Below are 17,715 nucleotides of genomic sequence, written 5' to 3'. Positions count from 1 at the left end.
AATAACTAACTGAAACAATTAACGAACTAAGGGATAGGTTACAGTAGTAGAAGTATGGTACAGATTGTATTTACAGTTAACATATGATACGAAATCATACTACATTAGTATTTTCAGTAATACATTTTCAACATAACTAAACATAGTAAAAACACTCACAGATGTGTTTTAGACAGAACCCGTTAACAGCTAACAGTGAATACAAATAAAAAGTTAAGAATAAAGCGTGGCGATTCATTGCTACATTTCTACATTGGTATAGATGACTTTGTTTGAAAAAATGTTTCTGAACTAAAACAGTTAATTTTGCAAAAATAAAATTAATGCCATTCAATTTAAAAACACTTAAAAATATACCAAAAGCAGCACAACCAATATTCACAATAACATTTTCACAGAACAATTGTTGAATTCATGCTTAATTAGAACTCTTTCTGGTACGTTGTGCCAGCAATGCGGTTATTCGATGTGTTGACAAACTCATAATTTGCTTATGTTAGAAAAATATCAACTAGTAACTAACTAAACAAATTAATGACCGACATGCAAAAAACATTTCTCCAAACAAATGTTTAGTTCTTTTAAAACAAATGTATTGATTTTATTTTTCTTGACATACATTTAAAAAAATCAGTCAGATAATGATGTAAATCTTGTTAAAAACATCACAGGTTCTTACAACCTGGACTTGTATTTCAAAGTTACCGCATATACTCTATTTACACAATTTACATTAAGAATAAGATAATTTACATGAAAAACACGAATCATGTTTTATGTACAGGAAAATGCTGTGCACAAGACCTTACATGGAAGCGTATTTAATTTGTTAGGCCAATGGAGGATTGTTTCTTTGATTTAACAGTATTACCATTATTCTAAATAACTTAAATAACCATGAATTGAAATGAAATTAATAATGTTGGCCTTCGTAAATGAAATATTTTTAAGTATTCGATATAACCGTAAGAAAAAGCAATTTTTTTTAACTCAAATTCCCTCCGATTGTGCACAGCATAAATTTACTGCACGACAAACAAATCAGTCGCGACATTATTTTTCACAAACATTTAATATACGCGAAGATACACTTACCCAAAGCATCCGAGGCTATATTTTAATGACATTTTTAAGGCGACATAACATCATGTTTAGACAAAACCACTTAAGCCTAATTGGAAAAAACTAGAAAAAATGTGTAGATACTGTTAAACCTAAATGAAATCATAACTACGAAACTGTCACAAAACGTAAATTTAATTGTTGCTAATTTTTCGATAACAAACAATTATACAAAAAAAATTAACCTATCCGCACGATCTTAAGTAACTTTCAAAAACTTGATTCACAGTTCAACATGTTAACTGAGGAATAGCTAATCTACCGACCGATTATCGTAAGACTAACACATCAAAGATTAACATAACATCGAACAAACAATAACAAGAAAAACTAAAAATTTACATCAGTACAATATTTACGACAGTGGTCCATAGAAAACTTTTCACTAACGCATGTTGACACAGATTCTCAATTTTCAAACAAACTTCAAAAATTTTTCCATATTTCAACGTGGAGAACAAAAAACACCGATGTTTATAATTGCACATGTGTTTTCCTAACTACCGCCCACCGTCTGGTTCTACGACGACTGAACACTTACGGTTCGACCATAGGTAATTCGGTAGACGACAAAACAACAAATACGAAATCGTCCCCCCCTCCGACACAGATACACTATACACTGACATTACGATGGTTAGATCTAGCGGTGGGGGGGAGAATGCCTTCATTTTTTGCGAGGAGTATCAGCTGGAGTTGCGTCAGGTCCCGGCAGCGAGCTGAAACAAACAATTATAGATCAGCTCAGGTCAATTATAAGTGTGATGAACTTTACTTTCTTGTGAAATTTTTATTTATTAAACAAATTTAACAAAGCAGTCAAATGACAGGGCTCACCTTCAATAAGTTGGTGGTTTGCTCTTAATGATCGATCCTGTACCCAGTTGCTAAATTGTATGGTCTCTTGAAGGATAACACTGTCTATTAGATTGAGAGTCAGTAAAAAGTCTTAGATTTGGACTGTTTCCATTTACTATCGTAAAATACTCTCAACTTGTGCAAGAACAGTAGAAATTAATTATTACAACTAAGTAAAGCAATCAGTGTGAGTGCCAGAAAGGTTTTCCCGTGAGTTTAAAGAGACAAATCTTGTTTACCGATGCTCAAGAAAGGAACTAAATTCTGTCAACTTGAACTTATATTCAGAATATCACAATGTAATGCAGGCCAGTAGAGAAAATTTAAACTGATTTATAAATGAGTAGAAACGATGTTAATATTGAAATAATCAAACACTTGACCCTGTATGGGTTTTATTTTTACTTATAATAAGCACATAAAGAAAACTGTTTAACAGAAGAAAACTATTTAACCCTATAGCTGGCAGTCATTTTACTCTGTAGTGGCAAGGGTTTTTAGGCGCCGCGCAACCATTTTTTAAAATACTTAAAAAAATATATAAATAACCCAGAAAACACATTATATTATACATCATTTTTTTCAGCAAAAAACAAGGAATAATATTATATAAATTTTAGATATGAAATTTTAATTTACAAAAAAGATTTTTTAGTATCTATATACATAAATAAAATTAGAGTTTTGTCTGTACATTGCTCAGAATCATAAAGTTTTAGGTTATTTTTACGTTTTATATATTAAAGAAGCCGAAACAAGTCTCATCTAAATTTCTGTCTGTCTTTCTGTAACACTCAAGACGGCATTTTACGCAATCTTCTCCAGGAAAACGAGAGTACCTATCAAGATCCAAGTCATTTTGATGTATTCGCTGGATTGGCGAGAGTGTCTTTAGCCATTAAAATATGATATGGCCTCACTACTTTGTAAATAAAATTACGGACATTCAAAAATGCAGTTTTGTGCGATTTTTGTCAAGTTTACGTCCAATTTTTATTACATAATCATCTATGAAATAACGAACAGATGTTCGGATCAAGATTATTTTTTCTTTTACTAAGCGTAAACTTTTTTTATTTATATGCATATATAATTTTGTAATATAACACAAATCAATGAACTCAAGATAATTTTCCAAAATATACAAATTGTGCAGCATTTCATGAGGAAAAGAATGATATATAATACATGTACCTTGTTTCAAAAAAAAAAATACATATAACAGTTTTTATCTATATATATAAAAGGCAAAGCCCTCACTGACTGACTGACTGACTGACTGACTGACTGACTCACTCACTCACTCATCACTAATTCTCCCACTTCCCATTTACCTAGGAGGCTGAAATTTGGTACACTGATTCTTTAGGCATTAAATAGGAAAACTAAGTGGTTTTTATTCTGATCGGACTCTCGGGCTCCACCCCAGTGGCTCTGGAGTTTCCCATGTTAACCTAATGAGTACTCATATTTAAATGGAATAAATGAATCTTAACAGCTGTTTCAATTAAACAAGTTGGTTCTGTTCTATGATGTTCAATAGCATTAAAGTTACAAGGATTACCAACAGAGTGCAGCACTATTATTTTTTAAAATATTTGACAACAGCTAATTTTAAACCAAAAGGTGAGTGAGCAAAGCGAACGAACTTCAACCCGGGGGCGAGTTAGCGTAGCGAACGAGCTAACCTGAAGGCAAGTGAGCGCAGCGAACGAGCTCCAACTTAAAGGTGAGTGAGCGTAGCGAACGAACTTCAACCAGGACGTGTGAGCGCAACGAACGTGCTCCAACCTAAACGTGAGTGAGCGTAGCGAACGAACTTCAACCAGGACGTGATTGAGCCATGCGAACAAGCTCACATATGAAGTTAAACGGGGCAAAGCCCGCGGGTACAGCTAGTTACCATATACATATTCGGTGTACAACCTACACTAGGCCTAGTACTTGAATTGCATGTCTCCTCGCTACTTAGAATTGGAACTCACTAGATCGGTCACAGTAGTTACAATCATTCATCTTGAAGTGAAATCAACTCACATTTCAATAAAAAATAAAACTTATAACGAAAAAACACCGAAACTAACCAAACACAAAACGAAATAAACAACAACAGACGCTGGTAATAAGCGATTGCGTCACCATGACAATGTCGTCAGCTGATGCTTTATTTTCATAGAGTTTTAAGATTTCCCAAAGGCGTATAAATAGTTGAAATGCACATCAATTGACAGATTATTCATTTCTGAACCGAATAAATACTATATTAAGTGAATTTTTTTTTCATTTTTGTGCAAAAATCGACAATTTTCGTTACGTTGTAAATGCGCCCGGCCAGCTCGAGGGTTAACTAACTTTGAACAACCTGGAATTTACATGCAAATATAAATTCCTACAAAAAGATGTTTGAGATATTTTAGTTTTGTTAAAGAAAGTACAAAACAAAAGGTTAGATGAAAATGCAACCAAAGCTTTTTTTAAGGTTTAAGTTAATATAGGGGTATATGACAGCCTTCACATACTTTTTGAGTGACTTGTTGGTTGCCGTGTTCTTGTCGTCGGCAGGATGGTGGCCAGAGAGACGCATTGACACTCGACGGTGGGGTTCGGGTGCAGGGTCTGCTCCTCGCTCTCGGCCTGCCGCAGCTGCTTTCAAAACAACCACAGTTTGGTGAAGTACAGTGGAAAAATGATACTACGGGGGATTGAAGCAAAATGTGATTTTGGTTCTCAAATCGCATACATGCAATCCACGATATCATCTATGTTCAACTTAAATTGTGAGCACAAGTATGTAACTGTATCACACATATTTAAAAAAATTAATAATAACTTTGATGAAAACAGTGTTTTTATTTGCAGTGTTTATCCATCAATTTATTTTTTTATAAATCAAGTCTATTTATAGTTTATTTTGCCACATGTCTATATTTAACCAAAATAAAAGCCAAAAAAAGTAAATAGGTGCCCTCTTCTGTACTAGACTACCAAACAGACTTCACTTCAGTAGTACTGGTGTGGTTTACTGTTTGACTACTAGTATAAAAAAGTAAAACAGGTCCCCAACTATGCTGTCAAAATCCATCCAAGCCGGACATAGCTTAAGTCCTATTTTGCTCCTAGTTTTTGTACTGTGATATTTTATGCGGCATAAAAATGTCTTTTATAAATCATCCTTTCCATTTTGCTTGAAAAGTCGTACTCAACAGAAATCAGTTATTAATAAAAGCACAATTTGCAAGTGGTTCAATTCAACTGCAGTACAACCCCGTTAAGTCAATTCCCTCTCAGTTTGAATTCCGGGTAACCCAGATCGGTTAAGAAATAATAAATGAACATAAATATAAACCAACATAAAATATTCATGTTAGGAACGCTACTGCTTTACAGGAGAACAAAATCGGACGGTGATTGTGTTTCTGCCGGTTTCCCACTTGACTGCACTTCTGGTGCCTGATTATAGTGATGCATGCCTGAGTGGTGAATCATTGCTTTTGTATAGTTGTAATGTGTAAATATTTTAAAATTTTCTTTTCCATGGTAAAGAATATTATTGTTAAACACATACATTTTCATTTTTTGTTCTTCTGCTCTTTTGACACACATTTTCGCTTGAATCAGCCACGGTCCCGGCCTGTCTGACTTTGTATTGTACGTTTATTTCTTATTCTTAAAATGGCTTCAGATCCAACATGGGAATGACATGTGGTATAACTTACAAGTGTATAGTCCCGCGGTGGGTGTGTGGGGTGTTGCGGTCGTGTTGACTCTTGCTCTCCGGCTGCCACTGAAGAAATCTCCCGGTGGCGTCACAAACATCCTTGCTTCACCCTCAGTGCCGGAGTGTCTGGTGCCTCCCTGCAAACATACACAACCATTGGTAATGATGGCTTCAAGATAGCTGTTAACGGTTTTTAGCCCAGTAAATAAAGGTTTTTTTTTAATAGTGATAGGTCGGTACTTAAAGTCAAATGTCGGTTCTATCGGTTCTTCAAAGTACGGGGACCGAGAATCGATGGTGAAATGTCAGTAACAATAATTTCGGCACCAAGTTAATAGGTTATATTTGTATTTACTCATTAAAAAAAATCAAATTGTCAACCATGATGATTATTTTACTTAAAGCTATTTGAAAGGGCATATTTATCATAAAATATTATCAATAATAGGCTATAGGATGATTATTTCAGTGTGCAATCATTAGTTAGTGATGACTAATAATGATGACTAATAATCCTACTAATATATATAATATTATAAATGAGAAAGTTTGGATGTATGGATGTATGTTTGTGACAAGTAAACGCATTAACCACTGGACGGATTTTGCTGAAATTTGGCATGATGATAGCTCACATTCCTGATTAACATATAGGCATATTCTTATCTCAAAAATCCTTTCGGGCTCCACCCCAGTGGCTCTATAGTTCCCCATATTAACCTTATGAGTATTCATATTAAAAGGGAATTAAAGAATTTAGTCAGCTGTTTCAACTAAAAAGTTGGTTCTATGATATGCAAAAGCATTAAAAACTTACAATGATTACCAACAGGGTGCAGCACTATTATTTTTTTTAATTTATGAAAACAGCTAATTTGCAACCAAAAGGTGAGTGAGCGTAGCGAACGAACTTCAACCTGGAGGCGAGTTAGAGTAGCGAACGAACTTCAACCTTGAGGCGAGTCAGCGTAGCGAACGAGGTAACCTGAAGGCAAGTGAGCGCAGCGAACGAGCTCCAGAGTGAGCGTAGCGAACGAACTTCAACCAGGACGTGATTGAGCCATGCGAACGAGCTCACTTATGAAGTAAAACAGGGCAAAGCCCGCGGGTACAGCTAGTCACTAATAAAGTGGTGCAATCATCGACACAACTTGCTCCACCATCTTCAAGCAGAAGACAGAAGGCAAACTTAATAAAGACTGGATCAAATAAATTATTTATTTTGACTCAACAAAATTATTACACTACCTTAAAACTTTTAAGGTAGTGTAATGTTTTTAGGAAAAAGCATTTAGCTTGGATAGCTATGGAAGAAGCCTCTGAAAGAGGCGAAATATTAAGTAAATTATGTGTGTGATTTTATGTGTTCTTTGACTCATCTGCAACCTTTCATCAGGTGAGTTAGCTGTGTCCTCTCCATCCTATATTTATTTATTTAAGGTAGTGTAATAATTTTGTTGTACATTAATGGTGACAGTACTTAGGACTGGGGCGTAACACATCGGCGACCAATGCTGCGAAGAATGAAGATGTTTTAAAGTAGCCTGCACACGCTCTCTTTCTAGAAGCCCCACAGTTTCATCAGTTCACTCAGACAACCAAAAATATATTTATAAACATTAAACACACGCAAACTTTTGTTTGAAACATTTAGCGTATTTTGATTTGTAAAACTATATAGAGGGTAAAACAAAATTGTGTACACAAAAACACTAAGATTATTAAAATTAAAATAAAATGTATCTCTTTAAAAAAAAATTTTTGAAGATTTTTTTAAGAAGAACTTTTTGAAAATACACGTCTTAAGTGATTCTATCACATATAACAAATCCAGCTTTCTACTATTTAGCTATGAAAAAAGGCAGTTTGTGCATTTATTGACTGGGCTTGATGCGACGACGCAGCACAAGGGGGTTCAACTAGTCCACACACGCTCTCTTTGCCAACGCATAGCTCTTCACCAGTTCACCTAAATGACTAACCAATAATATAGAAGAGTGTCGATAAAAACATTAGATAGTTCATAAAAAGGTATAAAACCATAGAACTATAGCCTAAACATAATAATAAGAATTATTATTATTATTATAACAGTCGTAAAATAAGACGTGACCTGACCTGTATCAATTCGAGAACTGATTTTACAATGGATATACACTTTTGATTGAAAATAATCTAAATGACTGATGGCAGAGTACCTTTATTTGACATCAAATTGAAACAAGAACATCATCATTTTAAGCTAAAATTTTACAAACTCTGAAGTAAACAAATTAAAAACAACTGATGTGACAAATCATGAAACAATACACATTTGACAAAACACAGAAAATTCCAAACTAAAATAACTTTTAAAATCCATGAAGGAACCAAAAATTAGCTTAAAAATAGTAAGTAAATAATTTGAATTTAACTTCAAAAATTTGAACAATTGAAACTACCTGTTCTAGTTAATCAGTCTTTGCATCAGTCTTACAATTCCATCACTGCTATTTTTTTTTCTTTGCTAAGCACAAACTGTCTCTACAATTTTTTTAAGGTATGTTAATGGAACAATAATGGTTATGTTATGTTTTTTTATTGTTATTAAAAGTCAAAACACTTGTCATCACAATATTGGTGAACGATTTTACAACTATTTACATAGCTTTAATTGAGTCTCTGGGCATGGGTTGTTTGTTACTGTTGTTTGCATTTTCTTTTCCACATATTTTTAAACCGAATGTTATTTGCTATCTGATATCGTGACTTTCTTCTAATTCTGTTTGTTTTAATGTATTCATTGCTAAGCCCTTTTTGTTTCAATTCTGTTGTTTGCTTGGACCAATTGGTACACAAGTAATTAAAAAAGCTCTTTGCTAAGACTATCATTTTAAGTAAACTTTGAAAGTGAGGAATAATTTCATAATTTACATTCATTAAGGAACCTTCATTTTTCTCTCTTTTAACATCCCAAGGACGCTTCACTCCTCTAGATCTATTTATTTTTGTTTCATTAAGATTCTCGATGGATTTCACAAAAGAAACATTTTTCTCACAATCATCTTTGTTGATACTTTCTCCACTTGAACATTCCACCTCTGTGTTTCCCTCTTCCTTGCCGTTTTGAGATTGTATATTTTCTTTAGTTAAGTGTTCACAGAGTTTTAAAGAACAAAATTCATTTGCAGAAGATTTGTCTACCACTTCATTAATCATGTTTGCATCTTTCGGAACATCAATACTTTCTCCACCTGAACATTCAACCACCGTGTTTTCTTCTTCCATAGCGTTTTGAGATTCACATAGTGTATTTTCTGTAGTTAATTGGTCAAAGTGTTCTCCAGAGCCAAATTCACCAGCAGGTGATTTGTCTACCACTTCATTAGTCATGCTGTTTGCATCTTTTAGAACGTTTTTCTTACACTCATCTGTGTTAATACTTTCTCCATGTGAACATTCAAACTCTGGGTTTTCTTCTTCCTTAGCGTTTTGAGATTCACAATGCGCATTTTCTAAAGTTAATTGTTCACAGGGCTCTTCAGAGCCAAATTCATCTGTAAATGAATTGTCTGCCACTTCATTAATCATGCTGTTTGCATCTTTCGGAACATGATGGTCATTGCTTGTTGATTCTCCAAAGTAAAAAACATTCTTACTCAACTCCTCAAAATTCTTACCACACATACCGTGCTTGTTGGTTTCACTGACTACATATTTTTGACAGAAAGATTCAGCACTTATCTGATTACTTTTCTTACTATTGCTCATTACAGATAATTTAAACCTTGCGATCTGCAAAGATTCCGCACTGAGCTGGGAATCATGTTTTATGAGGCAATGTATTTTATAACACGAGGTTACATTACTGAATGTAAGATTGCCGATAACCAATTCCATCTCAGAAGTGTTTTCATTTAAAAATACAACTGAAAAATTGTTACCTATTTTTGCACTTTTTGTTGGTGACACAAATTCATTTGCTTCTACAGCTTCAGTTTTATCATCAGTTCCTTCATTAATTAACACTGTGACATTTTCCTCCATCTTTTGTCCAACAGTAGTAGTAGACCCCCTTTCAACAAACTTCTTCAACTTCTTCACATTTTCGTAATACAAATCTGTCTCACTGTTCCACCCATAGGACAAGGCATGTGGAATGTCGTCTAGTTCCTCACAGCACCATCCCTCAAACACCTCTTCTGGACTTTCCTCACGTGCTTCATCTACTTCTGCAACATCCTCACTTGGCATCTTCTTCTTTAACAACCTCTCTATCACCCTATCTATAGCCTCTTTCTTCAATGCTTCATCGATACTTCTGGATTTAATGCTCTTGATGAAAGATTGGTCAATAACCTCGTTGATTGGTCTTTTCTTCCATTTCATAGGTTTCAGTGCATATTTGTTCACCATAGACTGCTTCATCACAGATAATTCTTTTTTTATTTTACATTTCATTCCCCAAACTTCTCTTGGCATCTGCAACAGGACAGGAGGAAAAGGATCAGGAAGAGGACGAGGAAAATGGAACAAGGAAAATTTAAAATTGTTCAGTGTGTCTTTCACTGTAGTGGGCACCATCTTGTCTCCATGCTATCTTTGTACAATTTTAAAAAGGACGAAACTTCTGCTGCTGCAACTGAAGTTCAGATGAAACGCAAACAAAGACTACTGGCTTCTTTATTCTTTGTTCCTAAGCAGATATTTTTATACATACTAGGCAAAATAATATTAGTAATATGTCTACTGAATTTCCTGTAAACATTGAATCTAATATCATAATATAAATAAACCCCTTGCTGACATATGCAAATTTGCATTACGTTTACTACAGTAAACTCCTAATTATCCAAGCCCCGGTTATCCAAGCCCCGGTTATCCGAGCCCTCGGGTTATCCGAGGTTGTTTTTGGCCTAAATATTTATTTGGATTTTCAGTGGGAAAACAATAATTACTTTATTAAAGTATTTTCCTATTTAAAGAAACGTAAAAATAGCAAATAATTTACGATTTATTGAAACGAATATAGTACTTGGAATAACCATTATTACGTTTTATTTTAATTTTAAAAGTTAGAATGAACCGCAAAAACCTTAAAAATTAAAATCACATGGAACTAGGTTGGCCGGCTACCAATGGCAAACTGGAGTGGACGAGTCGTCTGCAGAACATAATCATAAACAATAGCAGTGTCAGTCAGTCTACTGCATTTCTATGTTTTAATGTAGACATGATTGTGTCAAGATATAGATCACGTCAAACTTGAAAATGTAATTTTCTGCCTTTTAAACTAGAAGGATCCACCTTATTGTTTTGTTTTAAATAATGTAGTGTGTGTTGGTTTTTATCATAATTCTAATACTAGGCTACTGTCTTTTAAGTTTTTCAAGACGATTAAAAAGGTGTTGAACATGTTTAATGTGTCATTTTTTTCTTTAACAATCCTACGATATTTGGGAAAAAGGTTACATAAAAATCATTTTTATTTGCTATGTGTTGTTTAAAGATATATTTTACAAGTATTTGACTCCATAATAAGGTACCGAAACCCTAACCTCAAAATCTACGCAACCTCCGTGTTATCTGAGATTTTCGGTACAGGTAGTCTCGGTCCCAACAACCTCGATTAATCGGGAGTGTACTGTATACCTTTTATTCAAACAGGTTTGTAACCAAAGGAAACTTACAATTAATATCATGCCACATTGCTCTATGCATACTAGGCATAACCACGGTTTCTAATTTTTTATTCAGTGGATAAATAAGAAAACTAGGGCACTTACAAACTTGAGCATGTTCCAATCAAAGACGTAGTCATAGGTGAAGCCCTGACGGTGGAAGAGAGTGCGAAACAGCTGACGCAGGTATGAGTAGTCGGGCCGCTCCTCAAACCTCAGTGTTCGGCAGTAGTTGAGATACGTCGGGAACTCAGCTGTACACAGACAAAACTTTCAATAACTGCACTGCTCGTTCTAACTTCAAGACACTTGTACGTTCAATAGTTTTCTGAGAAAAGCGCACTTTGCTTAGAATACATTCAGGAACACAGTCAGTAACTTCTGTTGTGTACCCATCCCATCTTCATTATTATTTAAACTATTTCATTTACTTATAAAATGTCAAGTCCTGTTTTCCAAACCCCGCACTTGAGGTGGGTATTAAAACCAAGAATCGATCAGGGGATTATTGAGATCTTATCAAGCAACTTTCAGAGATAAATCACTAGTAAAATATGTGTAAATTATGCAAGATTTAATTTTGAAGACGGTGAAATCTAACTAAGTCACTGTAAGATAAGATGTAATATAATGTAGGCCACAAGACACAAGATTAGCATGAAACATTTATATTAGTAAAAAAAATGGATTGTTTATCATATTTTACAAATATAAATGAAACTACACAGTAGCAAGTAAAAATATTGGTAATACAATATTTGGTGCTTTTTTGTGAATGAGTCTAGACCATAATATTGGGGTCTTTTACGGGAGATCAGGTTTAGCTTTGTAGACAAATCCTGTGTACCATTGGGATAATAAATAAATAAAATGAACGGCTGAAAATAATAACAGATAAACCAGAAATAAGGGAGTTGGACCACATGAGATGGCCTATTTTTCAGTTAATCAATAGTTGGAATTTAAAGACTATTCTTGTAAAAAGAACCCCGACTTTGTTTACATGTTTACTTGTCTTTGAATTACAGTAGACTCCCTCTTATCCGAACACCTTTTAACCAGACATCGGTTTAACCAGACTACACTCGGCGGAAATTACATCTCTTTAATTTGACAATTTTTATCATCACATCGGATTAACCGGACTAGATCGGCAGGAAGTGGGCGGTACTGAAACAACTCTTTTCGTGGGAAGGATTTGAGACCAGTGATTCAAACCCCGGTATTTAGACACCGGATTACGTGTCTAAATATAATGCTCTCCTAAATTTAAGTCAAACACTGTACAGTATGCATTTAAACGGTCCGTTTTAATGAGTTTTTGGGGACACATCAGTTTAATCAAAAATACCGTTATCCGGACTGGCCTTGATCCCGAGGAGTCCGGATAAGAGGGAGTCTACTGTACTGTAATATTCAAAATCTACAACTGAATACACAAAACCTATTTTTTTTAGATAATTGACAGTTGTTTTCTGATATTTATTTGATATTGATCACAGTATGAGATCTGTGTCGTCTGCTTCATGAAATTGTGTTAACCATGCCAGAGCAACTACCTGTGCAACTTTTAACTATTCCCATTGCCTAGTTAATTTGCCAATTGATTTAAATATTTTATTATGGTTTTGGTGAACCCAGAGTGGGGTTAGACGGGATTAACTGTAGCCTAATCATAGTTTTAATAGGTTCTAGAGTTTGGTTACCAGGATATCCTTTGCACAGCTCCTCTATGGGGGTGGACATCTTCTTCTCAGAGATTCGCTCGTACTTCTGCCTCTTGGTGGCTGCCTTTAGCCCCTGCCACGGCAAAGAGCCACGGTTGAAGTACATCAACACGTAGCCTAACGACTCCAAGTCATCTCTCCGGCTTTGCTCTGCACAAACAGACAAGTAATCAACACTACTGCTAACCAACCTTTAAAATTAGTCTCAAGTTTAATTATCATGATCGTAAGTGATATGGGATCAATTCTAAAGTTTACAACTTTAAAATGTGTACTGTACAAATAAACCACAATGTGATTAGGTGATTTCACCTAAGTCAGTAGTTCAGTAATGCCCTAAATGTTTTGTTAGCAGTAATGTCTAAAATTGTCTTGGTGAAAGCCAAAAAGGGTTTTCTTATAATGGTATTTTACAATGAATATTTTTGCTATGATTTTCATTACTGCAACTAATTATTGATGTTCTTATTTTGTTTTAAAATCTTGTTATTTAGACGCTGATTATTCACCAGTCAATTTTATTGATGAATTGTTATAATATCAGCAAGCAATAAAAAAAGCTCACCAATGCCTAGATGAGTGTTGATGCTCGCGTATCGCGCAGTCCCCGTCAAGTTTTTGTTCTCCCGGTAAGGGATGTGTTGGTGCGTGCGTCCGTCCCGGTACTTCTTGGCCAGTCCAAAATCTATTATGTACACCAGGTTGCCCTTCTTGCCGAGGCCCATGAGGAAGTTATCAGGCTTGATGTCCCGATGGATAAAGTTGCGACTGTGGATATAGTCTATCCGACTTATCTGAAACATTAAGCATATATTATGTAAAACATCAACAAGTGATCGTGATAACTAGACTTAAACTATGCAATAGTGACCAAACATAACTCTATGTAATGGCTGAAGCATGTGCTGCAATCTATTTGAGGAAACTGAGTTTAATCTGCTGATGCATGAGCTTCAGTACCACCTCTTTTATAAAAACATCAGGGTATATTTGTTGGCCAAGGAGTTGTATCCATGGTTGGCAGACAGTTATGTAGCTCCTGGAGTGATTTTCAAATCAGTGAGTTATTGGCTGAATAATCTTTTTACAGTTATAGAAGTCGAAGGCTGATGTTAAGATGTTATTGGTAGAATAGCGATTTCCCAAGATTCTTGATTTTTTACCATGAAATACACCCCTGCAGTTTCAGTGTAAACTACTTATTTTATGAAACAAGTTAGTTCAAATCATTTAGGACTGATTTGTACTGTTACTTTATAATCTTTTGTACTTTGTCAAGTATTTAGTTTGTGAAGAGTTATAATTACTTACTGCCAGTAAGTAGGCTATTCAATCCCTCAATATTTAAATGCCTCAATCTCCATTGTAGTCTCCTGGATGGGGAGACGTCTAGCACTGCTCTTCCATTGCTCAGCTCTAACTGTCTAATTCCCTAACAACACTGGCTACCCAAAATCCCAAAGCGTAATAGTTCTTTAACTCAATCCTTTTATTACAGCACATGTCACGTATAGCACCAAACAACGTTTACTGGGTTAAAGAAAGCAAAAGTTTGGTTATGTTACTCTTGTGCCCGACATTGCTCCTCAGAGCCAAAGGGTAAACAGGAATCTATCCATACTCTCGTTCTACCAGAGAATTTGCCTCTCACCAGTTGGTCCGCTAGAAGCAACACGGTCTTGAGGGAGAAACGACGTGAGCAGAAGTTGAACAAATCCTCAAGTGACGGGCCAAGCAGTTCCATCACCAACACATTGTAGTCACCTTCCGAGCCGCACCACTTTATAGTGGGAATGCCGACTGTAACAAACATCCCACATTAAAATAGAATCCAGCCAATCATTCTCATCTGAAAATTCATAGGTCTGTTTTGGCTATAGAAACTATAACTTTCTAACACTTTATGATACATCCACACTTAAGACTCTAACCATTACAAGACGGTAAATATATATGTATACACCAATCGATTTTGACCAGTCAACACATCGGGCCACAACAAGACTTAAGACGCAATATGGCATTCTTTCGTAAATTCTTTACGTTGCCAGGAGTTTCATAACCAAACTCCGCTAAGTTTGGGCAGAGTCAAAGTTGACTTATTCTTTTAGTATTTTCCCTATCATTATAATTTTCTTGTTAAGTAAATTATAACTATTCCCTTGCACTCTTTAATGATGCTAACTTTGTTGGTAATTTAATTATCACACTCATTGCAAAAACATTCCTCTCAATCTTGGTAAATATATTTTGTTTTTAATTCAAAGACAAGACAAGATCAAGAAAATAATTTTTAACACCCACTATTTTAATATATGAAATTTTTTTGTATCACATAGAAGCAGTTTTTGATTTGTGGGGAACGCGGCGGAACCGAGTACCGGTACCTCTCTTTCAGGAAGATGAAAATACTGTCATAAATAGGTAAAGATCACATTTAATAGTTTGCAGTAGCGGCACCTCATTTTTTTATGAATCGACCACTCTATAGAAATACACTCATTTCCATTCATACTTGACTTACAATATCTACCATCGTATGGTCGCCATTTCAGTTAAAAGTATATTTATTTTTACTTTGCAACAAGGGTTATTTAACCCACAAAAATTAAAAAATTAATAGTTTAGAATATAGGTACAATGCCTAAGAAAGGTGTACTGTATAAATTAGTGGAGATTCAAAAACAACTCATACAAACTCAAAAATTGCTAATGCAAAGATTTACTTTCCACGTTTTCAGTTACAATATATGAATTAAATGAAATTAAATGAAATGAAATGAAAATATATAGATCAGACAGTATAAGCCTTGATACTAACTAAAGTAGTTAGATAAAGATGCTGCCTCAGAACTTGGAGCCCCAAGAGCATATCCTCAAGTCTATATCAAAACTGAATATACTAATAGTCATCATTGGTAAGTAACATATCTGAAATTTCAGGTTAATTATTTCAAGCTTGTTTTTGCAAGATGCAAAGAGGGAGAAAGAGAGACACCTTATTTTTATACGGAATTATGTAGATTTACTTCAAGATTTATATCACTTGGTATGCAAAACATTACAACAAATAAAATAAAAACATACAATAACTTAAACTGATTTGTAAAAATACAAAAAACGTCTTTCCCAATAACATTAAGTGATTCCGAAAGCAATTGGTGACTTTTAGTTTTACTTCCAATAAATCAGACTACGTCATTCTAAAGGGCAAATAAACGAAATGCGTCACGTGTGTTTGCGTGTTTTCTGTCACCGTTGTGTAACCGAGTTGTGTTGGAGAGACGTTGTCGACTGTTGACGTTATGAATCCAATAATCTGGACATTCCAGCATTTTCTTATTACTGTTATGCAAGCCACGGTTTTATAATAACTGACAGTGACGCATATCAGTACATCACCAACCCCTATATGTAACAGGTCTTGGACAAAGTCTAGACAAAGATTTAAAGTTACATACGACCTCGATAACAAGTCTCTCATAGGGATTGCCAAATAAGAAATGTTTTTAAGATTAATTTCTTATCGAGGTTTGCAATAACATATTATATTAAGCATATTATGAAATCAAGGGTATTAGAAAATTACTCTTGTTATCCAAGGTGACTTGTTATCAAGGGTCTTGTTACTGAGGTTCTACTCTGAATATTATTGAAACTTATTTTTTTTGTCATTAATTTTTTGCCATTCAGTGTTGACATTTTAAAAAATATAACAAATATTTTTTTAATAGAATGTTGTTAGTTTGTAGCTAAACTAGTACGAAAGATGAGCCTTCCACAATCTAAACACTAAGAAGAACTGAAATATTCTTTCACTTACTATTGTGTTCAATAAATTGTTCACCTTTGATTGGGTTGATTGTTACTAGATTTGGACAAATATAAACTATTCCTGTAATTTTTTAATAAATTAAGATTGTTTAGTGTAGCTACTAACCAACTACGGTATATGAATAGTTAGCTCACGTGTAATCTATTTTCAAAATCAAAATTTAAAATCATAAACTGTAGTCATATAGTTAAAAATATATTTTTTTAAACCTAGTATAAATTATAAGGTACCTACCACATAAAAAATATATATGCAATAATATATTTTGAGTTTGCACATAACATATTTAGAGCTATGTTTGTCAATGAGGAAAAAATTGAGATGGTGGGGGAGCATTTATTTAAATCACTTTGAACCAGTTGAGTTCTAACATAATACCGTTAAGGATTTACAGTCAACGATAATACAGTAAACCTTCGATAGTTTGACACTCCTTGTAGTTCGACACGGGCTGAGCTATCTTATCAAGTGATATTTGGTGATATAATGGTTACTATTGTGATATAAGCTGACTTGAACATTAATTTGTAATTTATTGTTGACTTGAGACTAATGAACAGTGAAATTGTTAAGCTTTTTAGTATTTAATAAATTTGGGCGATTTCTATATAGGCCTAAAACTTGTGTTTTTACTTTCCTGTATATTAACTCAATTTACTCTCTATAGTTCAACATTTCAGTAGTTCGACACCCCTTAAGTCCACAAAATGTCGAACTATCGAGGTTCTACTGTAGTAGGCCTACCGCTTCTTATCCATGTCAACCTTTGTCAATAAATAAACAATCAGGGGTCAG

At 34.5% G+C, this 17,715-nt stretch overlaps 1 protein-coding gene across 3 annotated transcripts in view; it reads right to left on the bottom strand.

Annotated features, from left to right (window-relative positions):
• Positions 1 to 1,239: 1,239 nt before the first annotated feature.
• The window catches only part of LOC129001339 (casein kinase I-like), a 37,462-nt gene continuing 20,986 nt past the window's right edge, over positions 1,240 to 17,715 (bottom strand). Inside the window, exons 4-10 of one of the 3 annotated variants that reach the window (XM_054428613.1) lie at positions 14,737 to 14,885; positions 13,651 to 13,879; positions 13,065 to 13,235; positions 11,464 to 11,612; positions 5,697 to 5,835; positions 4,500 to 4,626; positions 1,240 to 1,841 (exon numbers count right to left, since the gene is read on the bottom strand). In XM_054428613.1, coding sequence (XP_054284588.1) covers positions 1,790 to 1,841; positions 4,500 to 4,626; positions 5,697 to 5,835; positions 11,464 to 11,612; positions 13,065 to 13,235; positions 13,651 to 13,879; positions 14,737 to 14,885 — 1,016 coding nt within the window. In that variant the 3' untranslated portion in view covers positions 1,240 to 1,789. Of the gene's footprint in view, positions 1,842 to 4,499; positions 4,627 to 5,696; positions 5,836 to 7,891; positions 10,160 to 11,463; positions 11,613 to 13,064; positions 13,236 to 13,650; positions 13,880 to 14,736; positions 14,886 to 17,715 lie in introns of those variants that run through there. The other 2 variants (XM_054428614.1, XM_054428612.1) reach the window with 2 other exon arrangements.

This window comes from Macrosteles quadrilineatus, unplaced genomic scaffold (genome assembly GCF_028750875.1).
Source record: "Macrosteles quadrilineatus isolate MER2022 unplaced genomic scaffold, UCM_ALF_1.0 Scaffold_8__2_contigs__length_117827958, whole genome shotgun sequence".
Taxonomy (NCBI): Eukaryota; Metazoa; Arthropoda; class Insecta; order Hemiptera; family Cicadellidae; genus Macrosteles; species Macrosteles quadrilineatus.
This window is presented reverse-complemented; position numbering and strand designations above follow the sequence as displayed.